The sequence below is a fragment of the Cnephaeus nilssonii genome (assembly GCF_951640355.1).
Source record: "Cnephaeus nilssonii genome assembly, chromosome: 9".
Classification (NCBI taxonomy): domain Eukaryota; kingdom Metazoa; phylum Chordata; class Mammalia; order Chiroptera; family Vespertilionidae; genus Cnephaeus; species Cnephaeus nilssonii.
Genome location: NC_137080.1, coordinates 56,407,907 through 56,423,759, shown reverse-complemented (window position 1 = coordinate 56,423,759; position 15,853 = coordinate 56,407,907). Strand labels below are relative to the sequence as shown.

Sequence of the window (15,853 nt, the reverse complement as noted above, 5' to 3'; positions counted from 1 at the left end):
CAACCGAGGTATGTGCCATAACTGGGAATTGACCCCGCAACCTTTTTTTATTTTTTTTAATTTAAGGGATGGTGCTCCAATCAACTGAGTGACCCGGGTTGGGCCCAATAACAATTTTAACATCAAATAGCTTAGCATAGAGTTACTAGGAAAGAAATTTATCTTAAAATACACACCAAGAGCACTAGTTTTCCATCTGATACTCTAGATAATTACCTTGATATCTTAAAAAGAAAATCTTACATTTTCAGTGTGCCAATTGCAACTAAAAGTACCAGTTTGCTTAAAGGTAGTTAGGTTCCCTTTGGTCTAAAGATTCTCTTTCTGAAGACTTGCTAGGAACTATGTTTAAAAGCAATTCAGGATTGTGGAAATTAATTATTATAAGTATTACAATTACTTGCTATAATATGATACACTAAAGTAGTGGTTGTCCCTCTTCCAACTATATATCTATGTTGAAGTCCAGTATTCTCTGTATATTTCAAATGACATATCAAAAATAGATCAAAGGCTGATTAACATTAAAGTTTTACAAAAATATAAAACAATGCCTCTCTTCTGAATAAATTTTTGGAAATATAGTTATTTTTAATAAAAATGTTATTTCTGTTAACATGCAATGGAGTCTTAAAAGCACATTAAATATTTTTTTAATTTTCAGTTTTAAATTCAAATATGATATACCTTGATAGATACAACTGACAAAAGTAAAAGTTTTTTGGTCTTCTCTCTAATTTTTTGAAGTATAAAGAAGTTCTGTAAGGATTGTTAGAAAGTGGAAATAATATGAGATGTAATATTTTTCTCTCAACTGAATTAAAATGTTTTCTTCAAGGTTTTACAGAATAATGCAAAGTACCAAGTGGTGCCCAAAAAGCTGACCATAGGCAAACGCCTAGCTCAGTGTCTGCATCCAGCATTACCAGGTGGAGTTCATCGGAAGGCACTTGAAACATATGAAATTATCTTCAAAATCATTGGACCTAAGCGACTTGCCAAAGATCTTTTTTTATATAGGTAAGAATAATTTTACTATCTATTTACATGTAAATAAAAATATTTTTTAACCTATGCTTTTTGTAGTAAAAGCTAAAAGATTGAAAATTTCTTGATGGAGGTTTTCAGATATGGATTTTTGAAAAGTTTTTCAGAGGTAGAGAAGAAGGGGTGGGGTGAGAGGGAGGGAGAGAGAGAGAAGGAAATATCAATTTGTTGTTCCACTTACCTGTGCATTCACTAGTTGCTTCTTGTATGTGCCCTGGCCAGGGATCCAACCTTAAACCTTGGCGTATCAGGACAATGCTCTAACCAACTGAGCTATCTGGCCAGGGCCTTAGATATGTATCCTAAATATTTGATAGTTAAGTGATTCAGAGAAGTTTAGAATATTCCTTAATATATAATTTTTTTTCTTGGAGGTCATTTATGAAGTTTTCATTCAAAATTATTGAGACTACAGTATTTTCTACCTTTTTAAGCTTGAGAATTGTCTTGAGAAAAAATAAGATACTTTGATCTCTCAGTAACTTTCAACATTCTCTACTTGAAGTATTCTTTTCTCTTGGCTTCTATGATACCATGTTCTCCAGTTTAGTTACTTGATCACTTGCCTTCTCTCCTTTCCCTGATATCTTCATATGGAGTTTCTTAGGGCTTGCTTAGTCCTGTGCCTTATGATATCACTTTATATTCACTTCTTGAGCAGGTTTATCCTTTCCCATGATTTATCTTTAATGTGCAATTGACTTATTTTGCTTAGCATGATATTCTAAAGATTTATTCATGTTGTCGCAAATGGCAGTATTTCATCTTTTCTTATGGGCTGTGTAATATTCCATTATATATATTTGCCACATCTTTTTTATCCATTCATCTATTGAGGTGTTGCTGGGTCATATAAATCAAATAGGAAAAGTCAAGAATCTATGGTTCACTCATGTGTAGGATATAAACTAAATGTAACAAATGAACAGACAAACCAAAACTCATAGACACAGACAACAGTATGGTGGTTACCAGAGGGGAAGGGAGGTTGAGGGGCAGTAAAGGGTAAAGGGGGGTCAAATATATGGTGACTGCGGGTGGTAAATATACAGTGCAATATACAGATGATATATCATAGAATTGCACACTTGAAACCTATATACTTTTATTAACCATTGTCACCTCAATAAATAATTTTTTAAAAAGGGAAATTTAAGCTCAACCTGTTCCAAACTAATCTCATCTTCTGTTATAAACCCGGCCTTCTGCAGTGCACCATGTCAATCCATTTACACAAGCCTGAAATATGAAAGTTCCACTTGATATCTTGTTTTACTTGCCCATATCCTCCTCCTTCCTATGTACATTCTGTCACTACCAGTTCTGTCTCATAGTGGTTAAGAGCAGAGGCAGTGTAGTCAAGACTGCTTACCTTTACCAATAACTCGTTCTGTGACATGGGGCCATTTTCTTCACCTCTATGAGTGTGTTTTCATCTGTAAAATGACTAATTTTATAAGTTGTTAATAGAATTAAGAGAGTTAATATATTTAAAGTGCTTAGAACAATGTGCAACATTAGTTCAATAAATGTTAGCTATTGTGATATACCAGTATGTCACAAATACATTTATTTCTCTCTACTTTCACTAGCAGCATCCACTCTAAATAAGCACCATATCTAGTCTGGTATTTTATCATTGGCCTCATAACATTTACACATCTGTTCTTATCCTCTTATATATACCCTTTTCTCCACACAATAGCATAGTAAACTTTTTAGTATATTAAATATTGTCATTCCACTGCTAAAAACCTTCACTGAATTCTTTCTGTCATACTTAAAAGCAAAATTCAAAGTCCTTATCATAGCTTCTATGGCTTTATATAGTCTGGCCCTGGCCCTGTCAATGACCTTCAACCCCTATCACTTTCCCCCCAATTTATTCCATTCTGGTGACACAGATCTCTTTGCTTATTCTTCCTCATTTTCTTTGCTTTTCCCTTACCCTAAATATTCTAATGTAGGTCTCTGATTAAACATCAACTCCTCAGAGAAGACTTGCCTAATTACCCCACCTGAAATAGCTCTTTCTCTACATCTTTGTAGTTTTACTATGATGTATTCAGGTATCTTCTTATTTATCCTGTTTTGGGTTCATTGGTATTTTTAAATCTATGGACTAATGCTTTAATCACTTCTGGAATCTCTTTGAGAGAAAATTTGCCTTTATTTTCTCTTCCATTTTTTTGGAAATATGATTACTAGTAAACATATGTTAGATCTTCTCACTCTGGCTTCCCCATCTCTTAAACCTTCTTTGCTATTTTCAAATTTTTTTGTCTGTAATGCATTCTGGGTAATTTCCTCTTACCTAGCTTCCAGGTTACTAATTCTCTCTTTTTTTCATGTATTTGTAAAATGTTTTGTTCTCCTCCCCCATCTTTAAACCACAGTAAGTACAGTTAACACATTCATCCCCTTGCATAGTTACATATGTGTGTTTATGCTAATACTAGAGGCCCAGTGTACGAATTCGTGCATGGGTGGGGTCCCTTGGCCTGTCCAGTTATTGAGGCCTATCGGGGGGCTAGCCAGTGGTGGGGAGGGACCACGGGAGGTTGGCTGTGGGAGTGCACTGACCATCAAGGGGAAGCTCCTGCATTGAGTGTCTGCCCCCTGGTGGTCAGTGCATGTCTTAGTGACTGGTCGACCAGTCCTTCTGGTCGTTCAGTCTTAATGGTCGCTTAGGACACTTGGGGGCAAGATCAGGCCTGCAGGGGAGGGCAGTTGGGGGTGAGATCAGGTCGGCAGAGGAGGGCAGTTTGGGGCAAGATCAGGCTGGCAGGGGAGGGCAGTTAGGGGAGATCAGGCAGGCAGAGGCAGTTAGGGGCGATCAGGCCGGCAGGGGAGAGCAGTTAGGGGCAAGATCAATAGTACCAAAAGATTCAATGAAATTCCTATCAAGATTTCAATGGCATTTTTTACAGAAAAACTTTTAAAAATCCTAAAATTCATTTGGAACCACATAAGACCTTGAATAGTCAAAGAAATCCTGAGAAAGAAGAACAAAGCTGAAGGCATCACACTTTCTAATTTCTGATATTACAAAGCTATAGTAATCAAAACAGTATCAGGCCAGCAGGGGAGGGCAGTTAGGGGCGATCAGGCAGGCAGGCAGAGAGGTTAGGGGCAAACAGGCAGGCAGGGGGGCAAGGAGGGGGTGATCCGGCCGGCAGGGGGGCAAGGTAGGGGTGATCAGTCCAGCAGGGGGGCAAGGTAGGGGCAATCAGGCTGGCAGGGGGGCAAGGTAGGGGCGATCTGGCAGGCAGGCAGGCAAGTAGTTAGGAGCCAGTCATCCCGATTGAGAGAGGGATGTCTAAGGGGTCCCAGATTGGAGAGGGTGCAGGCCAGGCTGAGGAACCCCCCTCCGTGCACGAATTTCGTGCACCGGACCTCTAGTGTTCTATAAATGTATGTTAGGTCCAATGGGTCTTTAGTGTTCTACAATCCAGTTTACTTATTCAGTCTGATCTTCATATGTTCCCCCTGTGATCAATGTGAGGTGAGACCCAACTGAACCTACTGGGAAGCATTCCACAGTCCTGAGGGTGCTGGATGTCTACCTGGGGCTTTTTCTCACTGGAGGAACTGTAGGCCAAGAGTGTGGTACTGTGCCAACCTGAGGAGGGCAATACAATCAGAGTGTAACCATTCCTCTTATCCTTTCAGTGTGGTCCTTCTCAGTCTTTGTGGTCCAGAGGTGGTGCTTCATCCTTACCCCATTATTTGGGATTTTCACAATGTATCTTGTCTATGGATAGTTGGTAGTTTGTTCCTCTTGTGACAGGGACTGAAGTTGGGAGCAACTTATATTGCTATCTAGATCATTAATTCTTTCTCTCTCTCTTTTTTTTTTTTAATTGTTGCTGTAATTTACATACAATAAAATGAACAGATCATAAGTGTTCAGTTTGATAAGTTTTGTCAAATGTAGTCAATTGTGTAGCCACCACTTAAAGCAAGATAGGACATTTCTGTCACTAGAAAATTTCCTCCTATCCTTTTCTAATCAGAATATCTATCTCTCCAGCTATCTATCTTTCTCTCCCTGTGTCTCTTTCTCTTTGTCCCTCTCTTTTTCTGTTTCTGTTTATATCTATACTAGAGACCCGGTGCACAAAATTCGTGCATGGGAGGGGTGGGTCCCTCAGCCTGGCCTGCATCCTCTCGCACTGCTCGGGGGATGTTTAACTGCTGGTTTAGGCCCGATCCCGCAGGGAAACTGGCAGTAGGACATCCCTCTTGCAATCCGCTGGCTCCTAACCGCTCGCCTGCCTGTCTGCCTGATTGCCCCTAACCACTCTGCCTGCCTGCCTGATGCCCCTAACCACTCTGCCTGCCTGCCCGATCGCCCCTAACCACTCGCCTGCCTGCCTGATCGCCCCTAACCACTCTGCTTGCCTGCCTGATGCCCCTAACTGCTCGCCTGCCTGCCTGATCGCCCCTAACCACCTCTGCCTGCCTGCCTGATAACCCCTAACCATTTGCCTGCCTGCCTGATCGCCCCTAACCGCTCGCCTGCCTGCCTGATCACTCCTAACTATTTGCCTGCCTTTCTGATCACCCCTAACCACTCTGCCTGCCTGCCTGATTGCCCCTAACAGCTAGCCTGCCTACCTGATAACCCTTAATCCCTCTGCCTGCCTGCCTGATCACCCCTAACCACTTGCCTGCCTGCCTGATCGCCCCTAACCGCTCGACTGACTGCCTGATTGCCCCTAACTGCTCGCCTGCCTGCCTGATCTCCCCTAACCACCTCTGCCTTGGCCCCCGCCACTGCAGCTTCATCCGGAAGGACGTCAGGAATGACATCTGGAAGGTTGTTTGGCTGTCCGGTCTAATTAGCATATTGCGCTTTTATTATTATAGATATCTATATTTATGTATATGTATATTTATTTATTCCCCAAGTTTGTGGCTTGTGTTTTCACTCCTAAATGACATCTTTTAAAAAATCAAAATTTCTTAATGCTCTTTTTTGAAGAAGGTTCTTAATTTTAATGAAATCTAGCTTATCAACCTTTTCTTTTATATGTAGTCATTTTGTTTGTTTAAGGAATCTTTGCCTTGGATATTATGGCTAAAACTTAGAAATACAATGGTTTTTCTATATTGACTTTGTATCCAGCAACTTTGCAAAATTCACCTATTTTTTTCTAATAGTTTTTAGACTCTTTGGGATTTTTAGTATATACAGTCATGTTATAATAATGAGTTTTATTACTTTTAGTCCAACTTTAAGATATTTTATTTTTGCTTGTCTTATTGAACTGACTGGGAACTCTAGTACAGTGTTAAAGAGAAGTGGTGACAATGAACATCACTCTCATGTTCTCCACCTTAGGTAGAAAGTGTTCAATATTTTTAAAGTTTTAATACACCTCTCCTTTCTGGAATATGTGTAGTTTGCTTATGATTTGTAATCTTTATGTCACTGGATTTATTTTGCCTTTTCTTTTTTTTTTTAGTTGTCTTGAATCTATGTTCACTAAAGAGTGACTGGTTTAACATTTTTATCTGGTTTGATGTTAAGGTGGAAAATTTTTTCAATTTTCTATAAGTTTTATAAGATACAGTAGCTTCCTTAAATATTTGGATGATTTCCTCATTGAAGCCATTTGGAGTTTATCTTTGTAGGAGAGTTTACAGTTAGAGATTTAATTTCTTTAGTAGGTATAGGACTACTTAAAATTTTTACTTATGTCATTTTTTTTTCCTAGAAATTTGCCCATTTTATCTAAATGATCAGATCTGTCTCCCTGAAGTTGTTCATATATACTACTAGAAGCCCGGTGCACGACATTCGTGCATTGGGGGGTTGGGGTCCTCAGCCCAGCCTGCTCCCTCTCGCAGTCTGGGAGCCCTCGAGGGATGTCTGACTGCCCGCTTAGGCCCGCTCCCCATGGATCCTCATTGATCTTTGCAATATATATGATCTATAGTGGTGTCTCTTTCACTCTTGGCATTAGTGACTTCAACCTCCTTTTTTTCACTTTGATCAGTCTTATGAGTTTACCAATTTTATTAGTTGTTTGAAAAATAAACTTTTAGCTTTGCTGGTTTACTTTACCGTGAATATGTTTTCTCTTTCTTTAATTACTGCTCAGATAAGTTTTCTCTGAACAACTGTGTTTAAAATTGCAATACTTGCCCCTGGCTTTTCCTCCTCTGCCTTTTTTTTAACTCTGTGACATTTATCACCATCTGAGATATATATTGTTGGGTTACTGTATATATTCTACCTTAGTTCCTTGAAAATAAGTTTAAGAGGGTATGGGCCAGGAATTTTTAAAAATATTTTTTTATTGCTATCCGAGAGGAAGGGAGAGGGAGAGAGAGAAACATCAATGATGAGAGAGAATCATTAATCAGCTGCCTCCTGCATGCCCCCTACTGGGGATCAAGCCCCCAACCCAGGCATATGCCCTTGACCAGAATATCAAACCTGAGACCCTTCAGTCTGCAGGCTGATGCTCTATCCACTGATCAAAACCAGCTAGGGCAGGAATTTCTTCTTATAATTTATTAGTTGTTATAGCCTCAACACCTTAAAAACTATGTGACAGGAAATAGACCCTGAATGAATAACTAAAGAAACGTTATTTGTTAAATAATTCAGTTCTTCGATACTATAAATATTATAATGAATGGATGTTGAATTTTGTCAAATGTTTTTTCTGTGTTTATTGAGAAGAATACTAGTATATGATGTTTTTCTTTAATTCTATTAATGTGATGTGTTGCATTGGTGTTGTTTTTTTGTTTTTGTTTTTGTTTTTGTTTTGCGGGGGGGGCGCATATGTTTGGGCATCCCAGGAATAGATCCCATTTGATCATGGTGAATAATTCCTTTAATGTGCTGGTGAACTCAGTTTGCTAGTATTTTGTTGAGCATTATTGCACCATATTCATCAGGATGTTGGTTCATAGTTTTCTTTTCTGCCAGTGTCCTTTTCTGGCTTTGGTTTGGCCTGGGAAAATGAGTTTGGGAGTGTTCTCTTTTCTTTGATTTTCTTGGAAGGATTGTCATTAATGATTCTTTAAATGCTTGCTAAGATTTACCAGTGAATTCATTTAGTCCTGAGCTTTTCTTTGTTGGGAGATTTTTTTTTTTATTATTGATTCAATCTCCTTACTAGTAATTGGTCTATTCAGACTTTGTATTTCTTCCTGAATCAGTCTTAGTACTTTGTATGTTTCTAAGAATTTTTCCATCTCTTCTAGTGTGTCTAGTTTGTTGGCATATAGTTGCTAATGGTTTTATATTTTGAAACAGTTCTGGATTATTTCCTCTTCTTGCAAATGCTGCCATGTCTGTGAAACCAACATTGCTAAGTTTGTATGAGATATATTACCTGCCTTTGGGTAAAACACTGAAGCCCGGTCTACAAGGATTGCTAACTGGTATTCTTCCTGGCTTAGAAGAAGGATCAGAGTACTATGAGAGGTAAGATGGTATGCAGCTAAGTAATCAAAGTCATGGATTTGTCAGCAAGCATCCTTAAATCAGTAATGTTTTAACATCACAAAAATTAACTTCTAGATACTTCAGTATACCACCTGGAGGTTTCTGTAGCAAAACAATTATTGTAATTATCTAGTCTGTGTATCACATGGAAAATAAAGCCAGGTGATAAGATCACACAGTTGTGAGATAAATGGATTAGGTTCAAATCCTGGCTCAACAGATACTATGTGAGCTCAGGAGAGCTTTTTTAAACATTTCTGAACTTCTTTCAATTTCCTCATCTATAAAACAGGCATAATACTTATTTCAATGTGTTATTGTAATAATGAAATCATTTAGTCTACAGACTACCATTTATAAGCACTCAAAAAATTGTGACCCACAATTTAAAATAAAAATACAGTAGGTAGGACATTTAGATTAATTTTTATACTGGGAAATTGGGTCAATGCCAAAAGTTTTTAAATTGTTAGTGCTGGAAAATATCATAGCTCCAAGTGCAGTGCTATTTTACTAGCTGTTGACATAACACTGTTGATATTTTCACTTTAAATTATTTGATCTGCCCAGCCAGTGTCGGTCATTGGTTGAGTGTCGACCCATGGACCCTGGAGGTCATGATTCCATTCTTGGTCAGGGCACATGCCTGGGTTGCTGACTTAGTCCCCAGTAAGGGGCATGCAGGAGACAGCTGATCAATGATTCTGTCTCATCATTGATATTTCTATCTCTCTCTCCCTTCCTCTCTCTGAAATCAATAAAAACATTAAAAATTTATAAAAAAGGATTTTATTTCTTTGGGAGCCTATTATCATTTCTAGGGAAGTAAATAGTTGTAGACAATGCATGATGGTATTAAGTATCTTTAATATCTCATTATTCTTACCTAAAAGGGGACTTATGAGTTGAGATGGCAAAAATAGAAAATGTCAGACTTATTTTATAAGTAAACTTAATTTTTAAATTTAAATAATTTATTCTAGTATATTTACCTACTACTCCATTTTATTATATTTCATCAGCTCCCATAATACAGTAAGAATCTAATCCTGAAAATATTGGATAATATTTATAGGCTACTTTGAAAAAAATTAATTTTGTCCCCAAAGCTTATTTTCTTTTTTTTTTAAATATATTTTATTGATTTTTTACAGAGAGGAAGGGAGAGGGATAGAGAGTTAGAAACACCGATGAGAGAGAAACATCGATCAGCTGCCTCTTGCACACCCCCTACTGGGGATGTGCCCGCAACCAAGGTACGTGCCCTTGACCGGAATCGAACCTGGGACCCTTCAGTCCGCAGACCGACGCTCCATCCACTGAGCCAAACTGGTTTCGGCACCAAAGCTTATTTTCTTTTCTTAACTTTTTCATTTATTTGCTTACAATTTTAGAAATATAACGTGAGATTATTTTATTTTATAAGTTAATTTTGTTTTAAATTATTGCATTAATTTTCCTAAGGGAAGCATAGAATCAATATCACTTTATAACTCTATTAGTTACAATTAAAAATTTTAACATAGAAATGAATAGTGATCTTTATTAATGTGGTATCCCTATGATTTATCTTGTTGTGTTTCATAGTCCATTTGTGCTTCTATAACAATGTACCCCAGACTGGGTAACTGATAAACTACAGAAATTTATTTCTCACAGTCCTGGCGGTTGGAAATCTAAGTTCAATTTGCCATCATGGTCTTGTTCTAGTGAGAGCGCTCTTTCTGGTTAGTAGCTCAGTTCTGTGGGTTTCTTTCATAAGAAAACTAATCTCATTCAGGAGGGCCTTCATGACTTAAGCATCTCTCAAAAGCTTTCACCTCCTAATACCATCACCTTTGGGGGTTAAGGTTTAACATGTGAATTCTGAAGGGCCAGAAACATTCAGAACATAGCGTTATCGTTAGCCACTTATTCCACACAAGTTCTATGAAAGGATTTGTAAATACGTTCTTCATTCAATGCATAGATCAATTGAGGTCAGAAGGGATTACAGTTTTGTATTATAGCAAGTAAACAATAAGACTTATCAGATTCTCTTGATTCTGGCTATGCTATAATATTATCTATATTTGTGTATTAAATTGTTTATTTTATGTTCACAAGAAATCAAGTCTAATTTTTTTTAAATATATTTTTTATTGATTTCAGAGAGGAAGAGAGAGGGAGAGAGAGATAGAAACATCAATGATGAGAGAGAATCATTGATCGGCTGCCTCCTGCATGCCCCACATTGGGGATCGAGCCCACAACCCAGGCATATGCCCTGATCCGAATCAAACCCTGACCTCCTGGGTTCATAGGTCGACGCTCAACCACAGAGCCAAGCAACCCGGCAAGAGTAATTTTTAAATGTAATTCTTAATAGAGCAGTAATGATTTTGTCATAGGTCTAATTTATCAAAGTTGTGAATTACATAGTGTGATTTTAAAGAGAAGGAAACATTTGGAAATGCCCTTTTAAGATTTTACAGAAAATTAACAGAAAATATGTTTTGCTATAAGAGTACTACTAACAAAGTATATGGTATTTAACAACCCACTGAAATAGATAGGACTTGTGATATTGTTTTTGTTGTTACCTTAATTTTATAGATAAAGAAACTGAACTGAAGATGTATTAAGTGATTTCCCAAATTACACAGCTAGTAAATGGTGGAGACAGGACTTAAAATCCAGTCCTCTGATTTGTAAAGTACATGCTCTTTCCAGGCTATCACACTTGTCTCTTGAGTGAAGCATATGACTATAATATGGATACTTTCATACATTCTGGAAGAGAATAACAGTTTATTTTTAACAGTCTGACAATAAATCTTTTCCTTCTTAAACTATCTTATTTTGTCCCTCAGAACAAACACATTGTTGGAAAAGGTTGCTGCTGCAGTGGACCAATCAGCATTCTATAGTGCCCTCTGGGGTAGTCTTCTCACCAGTCCTGCTGTGCGTTTACCTGGAATCACGTATGTTCTAGCCCATTTGAACAGGAAGCTTTCCATGGAAGACCAACTTTATATAATTGGCAGTGATATTGAGTTAATGGTAGGTCCATATATGGTTGCTCCTTGAACAAATACTTCTTTAGAGTCAGTACACTATTTCAGACAGATATTGAAAGTCGTGCCACAGAGTTCCTATTTTCATGGAGCTTACATTTTTCATCAAGGAAATTTAAAGACAAAACTAATCAGTAATTATTGTTTTTAAAATCTTCAGAATTTTTTTTCATGGAAAGGAAATTGTTATTTATATGTTATTTTTATTATCAAGCAAATAAGTGGTCTTTATATCATCTTGCTTGCTTATCAGACCACTGTTAACATAGCCACATTTATTATGTTAATTCTGAAATGAACCTTCTCTTTGATCATAATTTTCTTTATAGGAAATATGTTTTAGACAAAATGATAGCTATATTCTGTGTGGGATTTGTGTCAGAGGATGTAGTACTAAAATCAGATAGTGGAAAAAATCACACTGATTGTTTATACTTTTTAATTAAGAACAGAAGGAAACCATTTATCTCTGGAGGGTTGTACTCTTAAAATACTCAAGGATTAAAAAACAAAGAAAGCCTCAAGGGTCCTTTGGAAATTAAAAAAAAAAAATTTAATTAATCATCCTGTACTTTACTTCCACATGATTATGATATGTCTGAGATTTTTGTGCAGATTTTCGGTTATATTTATTAAAGTATAATTAACATACACTGAAATTAACTTGTCTTACATATACAGTTTTATGAATTTTGACAGACACACAGTCATGAAACCAATGCTACAATCAAAATATAGGATATTTATATCACCATAAAATGTTCTCTTGTGCCCCTTTGTAGTCACTCCCCTTCCCCTACATGCCTAGGCTTTTGCAAACACTGGTCTGTTTTCTGTTTCTATAGTTGTGCTTTTCCCAGAATGTTATATAAATAGAATAATACTGTATTAGCCATTAATTCTTTTTTTAAAAAAAATACATTTTTATTTATTTCAGAGAGGAGGGGAAAGAGACAGAGAGATAAAATCATCAATGATGAGAGAGAGAATCATTAATTGGCTGCATCCTGCAAGTCCCCTACTGGGAATTGAGCCTTCAACCTGGGCATGTGCCCTGACCAAAATAAAAACATAACCTTCTGGTTCATAGGTCGATGCTCAACCAGTGAGCCAGGTGGGCAGGGCATAGCAATTAATTCTTGTTTCCTTCACTTGATATAACAGATTTGAGATTCATTTATGTTTTTGCATATATGAGTAATTTGTTCCATTATCATGCTGTGTAGTATGGTATGAATGTACCACAGTTTGTTTACTTATTCACTGATTAATGGTTGATTAAATTGTTTCCAGTTTGGGATAATTATGGAAAAGGTACTGTAAACATTTGCATAGAATTCCTTGTGTAGATATATGTTTTTATTTCTTGGAAAATACCTATGAATAGAATTTTTGGTTTATATGGTAAATGTATTTTTAACTTTTTTTAAATAACAGCTTTATTGTTATATATAGTTCACATACCATACAATTTACCCTTTTAAGTTGTACAGTTTATTGGTTTTTAGTATATTCATAAATCTGTGCAACTATCATCACTATCTAATTTCAGAACATTTTCATTACCCCATACCCACTCACCATACTCCTTCACTCCTGCCCCTAGAAACCACCTATCTATTTTCTGTTTCTGTAAATTTGCCTATTCTGGACATTTTTTATAAATGGATTTATACAATATGTAATCTTTTATAAATGGCTTTTTTCACTTACCATAATATTCTCAAGATTTGAAACATGTGGCAGTACTTCACTCCTTTTTATGGCTGAATAATATTCCATTATATGGATATCTGTATCACATTTTGTTTTTCCATTCGTGAGTTGAGGGACTTCTGGGTCTTGTCTACTTTTTCGCTGTTAAGATTGATGCTCTATGAACATTCATGAATAAGTGTTTCTGTAGGCATGCTTTCTTTTGAGTATATACTTAGAAGTGGAATTGCTGGGTCATAGGGTAACTCTATGATTAACTGGCAAGCTGTTTTCCAAAGTGACTGTACCAATTTACATTTCCACCAGCAATATATGAGGGGTCCCACTTCCGCACATCCTTGTGAACACTTGTTATTGTCTGTCTTTTTATTATACTCATCCTAGTGGATGTAAAGTAGTTTTGATTTGCATTTCCCTAATGACTAATAATATTGGTAGTATTTTCTTGTAGTTTTGGACCATTTTTGTATGTTCTTTGGAGAAGTGTCTATTCAAAGTTCTTGCTCATTATTTAAATTGGGTTATTTCTCTTTTTCTTGTTGAGTTGTGGGAGTTCTTTATTTATTTTGAATATTAAACCCTTAACGTGTATATGACTTGAAAATATTTTCCCCCATTCTGTGGATTATCTTGTCAGTTTCCTTTTTTTAATCCTCACCTGAGGATATGTTTTCTTTTTAAATTGATTTTAGAGAGAGGGAGGGAGAGGAGAGAGAGAGAGAAAGAAACACTGATGTGAGAGAGAAACATGGATCTGTTGCCTCCTGTATGCACCCCACCAGGGATCAAACCTGCAGCCTGGATAGGTGTCCTGATTGGGAATTGAATGCGGTATGGGACAACGCTTCAATCAACTGAGCCACACTGGCCAGGATTTCAGTTTCTTAATTGTGTCCTTTGAAGCACAAAAGTTTTCATTTTGATCAAGTCCAATTTATGTTTTTCCTCTTGTCATTGTGCTTTTGGTGTTATATAATACCTAAGAAATTGTGTCTAATCCAAGGTCACAAAGATTTACTCCTACATTTTCTTGTAATGTATATTTAAGTGTACAAGAAACTGGCAAATTATTTTCCAAAATGGCTACACCATTTTTATATAGATCTTTAAATGTATTGTTTTTTACATTTCTTTTTAATTATTATTTTTTAAAAATTTTTTTAAATTGATTTCAGAGAAGAAAGGAGAGGGAGAGAGAGATAGAAACATCCATGATGAGAGAGAATCATTGATTGGCTGCCTCCTGCACGCCCCACACTCGAGATCAAGCCCACAACCCGGGCATGTGCCCTGACCGGGAATCAAACCCAGGATGTTCAACCACTGAGCCACGCTGGCTGGGCTCCTTTTAATTATTTAATGAAAGTTTTAAACAAGTCATTTCATAAATTTTTTTGAAAGACAAATGCCATAATTGGAAAACCATTTGCAACACATCATAAGTGAAAGAACTAATCTCCCTAATATTGAAAGAGGTACTATCAAATATAGTGGAAGAATGCATTTGAACAGATAATGTACCTAAGAAATAAAAATAATTTAAACATGAAAAGGCACTCAACATTATTTATAAGAGAAATAAAAATTTAAATACACCAAGTTATCAGTTTTCATATATCAGATTGACAAAAATAAAAAATGCATGGGTAAACATGGAAAAACAGAAACTGTCACACATAGCTGGTTACATAAATATATGTAACCTTAATAGAAAGCATCACACTGTTTAAATTGCAATTGTGTATACCCTAAGACCTGGCAACACTACTTTGAGGGATGTATTTGTATATTACGTAAGTATATTGCAGCATTATTTACAACAATAAATGTTTGCAAAGTGTACAAATGTCTTATCTTTAGGAACCTAGTTAAATAGAGTTTATCTATGAAATAAAGTACTTCTGTGGCCATAAAGAATAATACAGTACTTTATGTACTGATAAGAAACGATCTCCAAAATATATTTTTAAATGGAAATGGCAGAGTTTTGGATATATGCCTGTATATTTTTGTTTACTTATACTTGCAGAAAGTATTCCCTAGTAATACTGGTTGCTTGCAAAAAGGAAATTGGATGAATGATTGGAAGACGGACATGGGAGAGAACCTTTTTGCTGTATACTCTTTTGTGTTTCTTAATTTTTAAACCATCATAATATATTTAATTATTGATAAGATGCTCAGAAGCATATTTTTATTTATGGGAGAAAATGAAGAGTTGTTACATTTTCATGTTAAACATTTCCCAGTGTAACAGTAGATAATAGATATTAAAGGTTCTCTCATTTTAGGTAGAAGCAGTAAGTACCTCGGTGCAGGACTCAAGTGTACTTGTACAGAGAAGCACACTGGACCTCATACTTTTCTGTTTTCCATTCCACATGAGTCAGGTAAAACATGAATGCTGATCCTATATAATAAAAGGCTAATATGCAAATCAACTGAACAGCAGAATGACTGGTTGCTATGACATGCACTGACCACCAGGGGGAAGACGCTCAATGCAGGAGCTGCCCCCTGGTGGTCAGTGCGCTCCCACAGGGGGAGTGCCGCTCAGCCAGAA

The 15,853-nt window shown here is 36.6% G+C and overlaps 1 protein-coding gene across 5 annotated transcripts in view; it reads left to right on the top strand.

The window, feature by feature from the left end:
• DOP1A (DOP1 leucine zipper like protein A) overlaps nucleotides 1-15,853 on the top strand; it is a 104,171-nt gene that overhangs the window by 20,973 nt on the left and 67,345 nt on the right. For all 5 annotated transcript variants that reach the window (XM_079779878.1, XM_079779877.1, XM_079779876.1 and 2 more), the window contains exons 4-7: nucleotides 839-1,020; nucleotides 8,327-8,497; nucleotides 11,371-11,564; nucleotides 15,586-15,680. In XM_079779878.1, coding sequence (XP_079636004.1) covers nucleotides 839-1,020; nucleotides 8,327-8,497; nucleotides 11,371-11,564; nucleotides 15,586-15,680 — 642 coding nt within the window. The remainder of the gene's footprint in view (nucleotides 1-838; nucleotides 1,021-8,326; nucleotides 8,498-11,370; nucleotides 11,565-15,585; nucleotides 15,681-15,853) is intronic.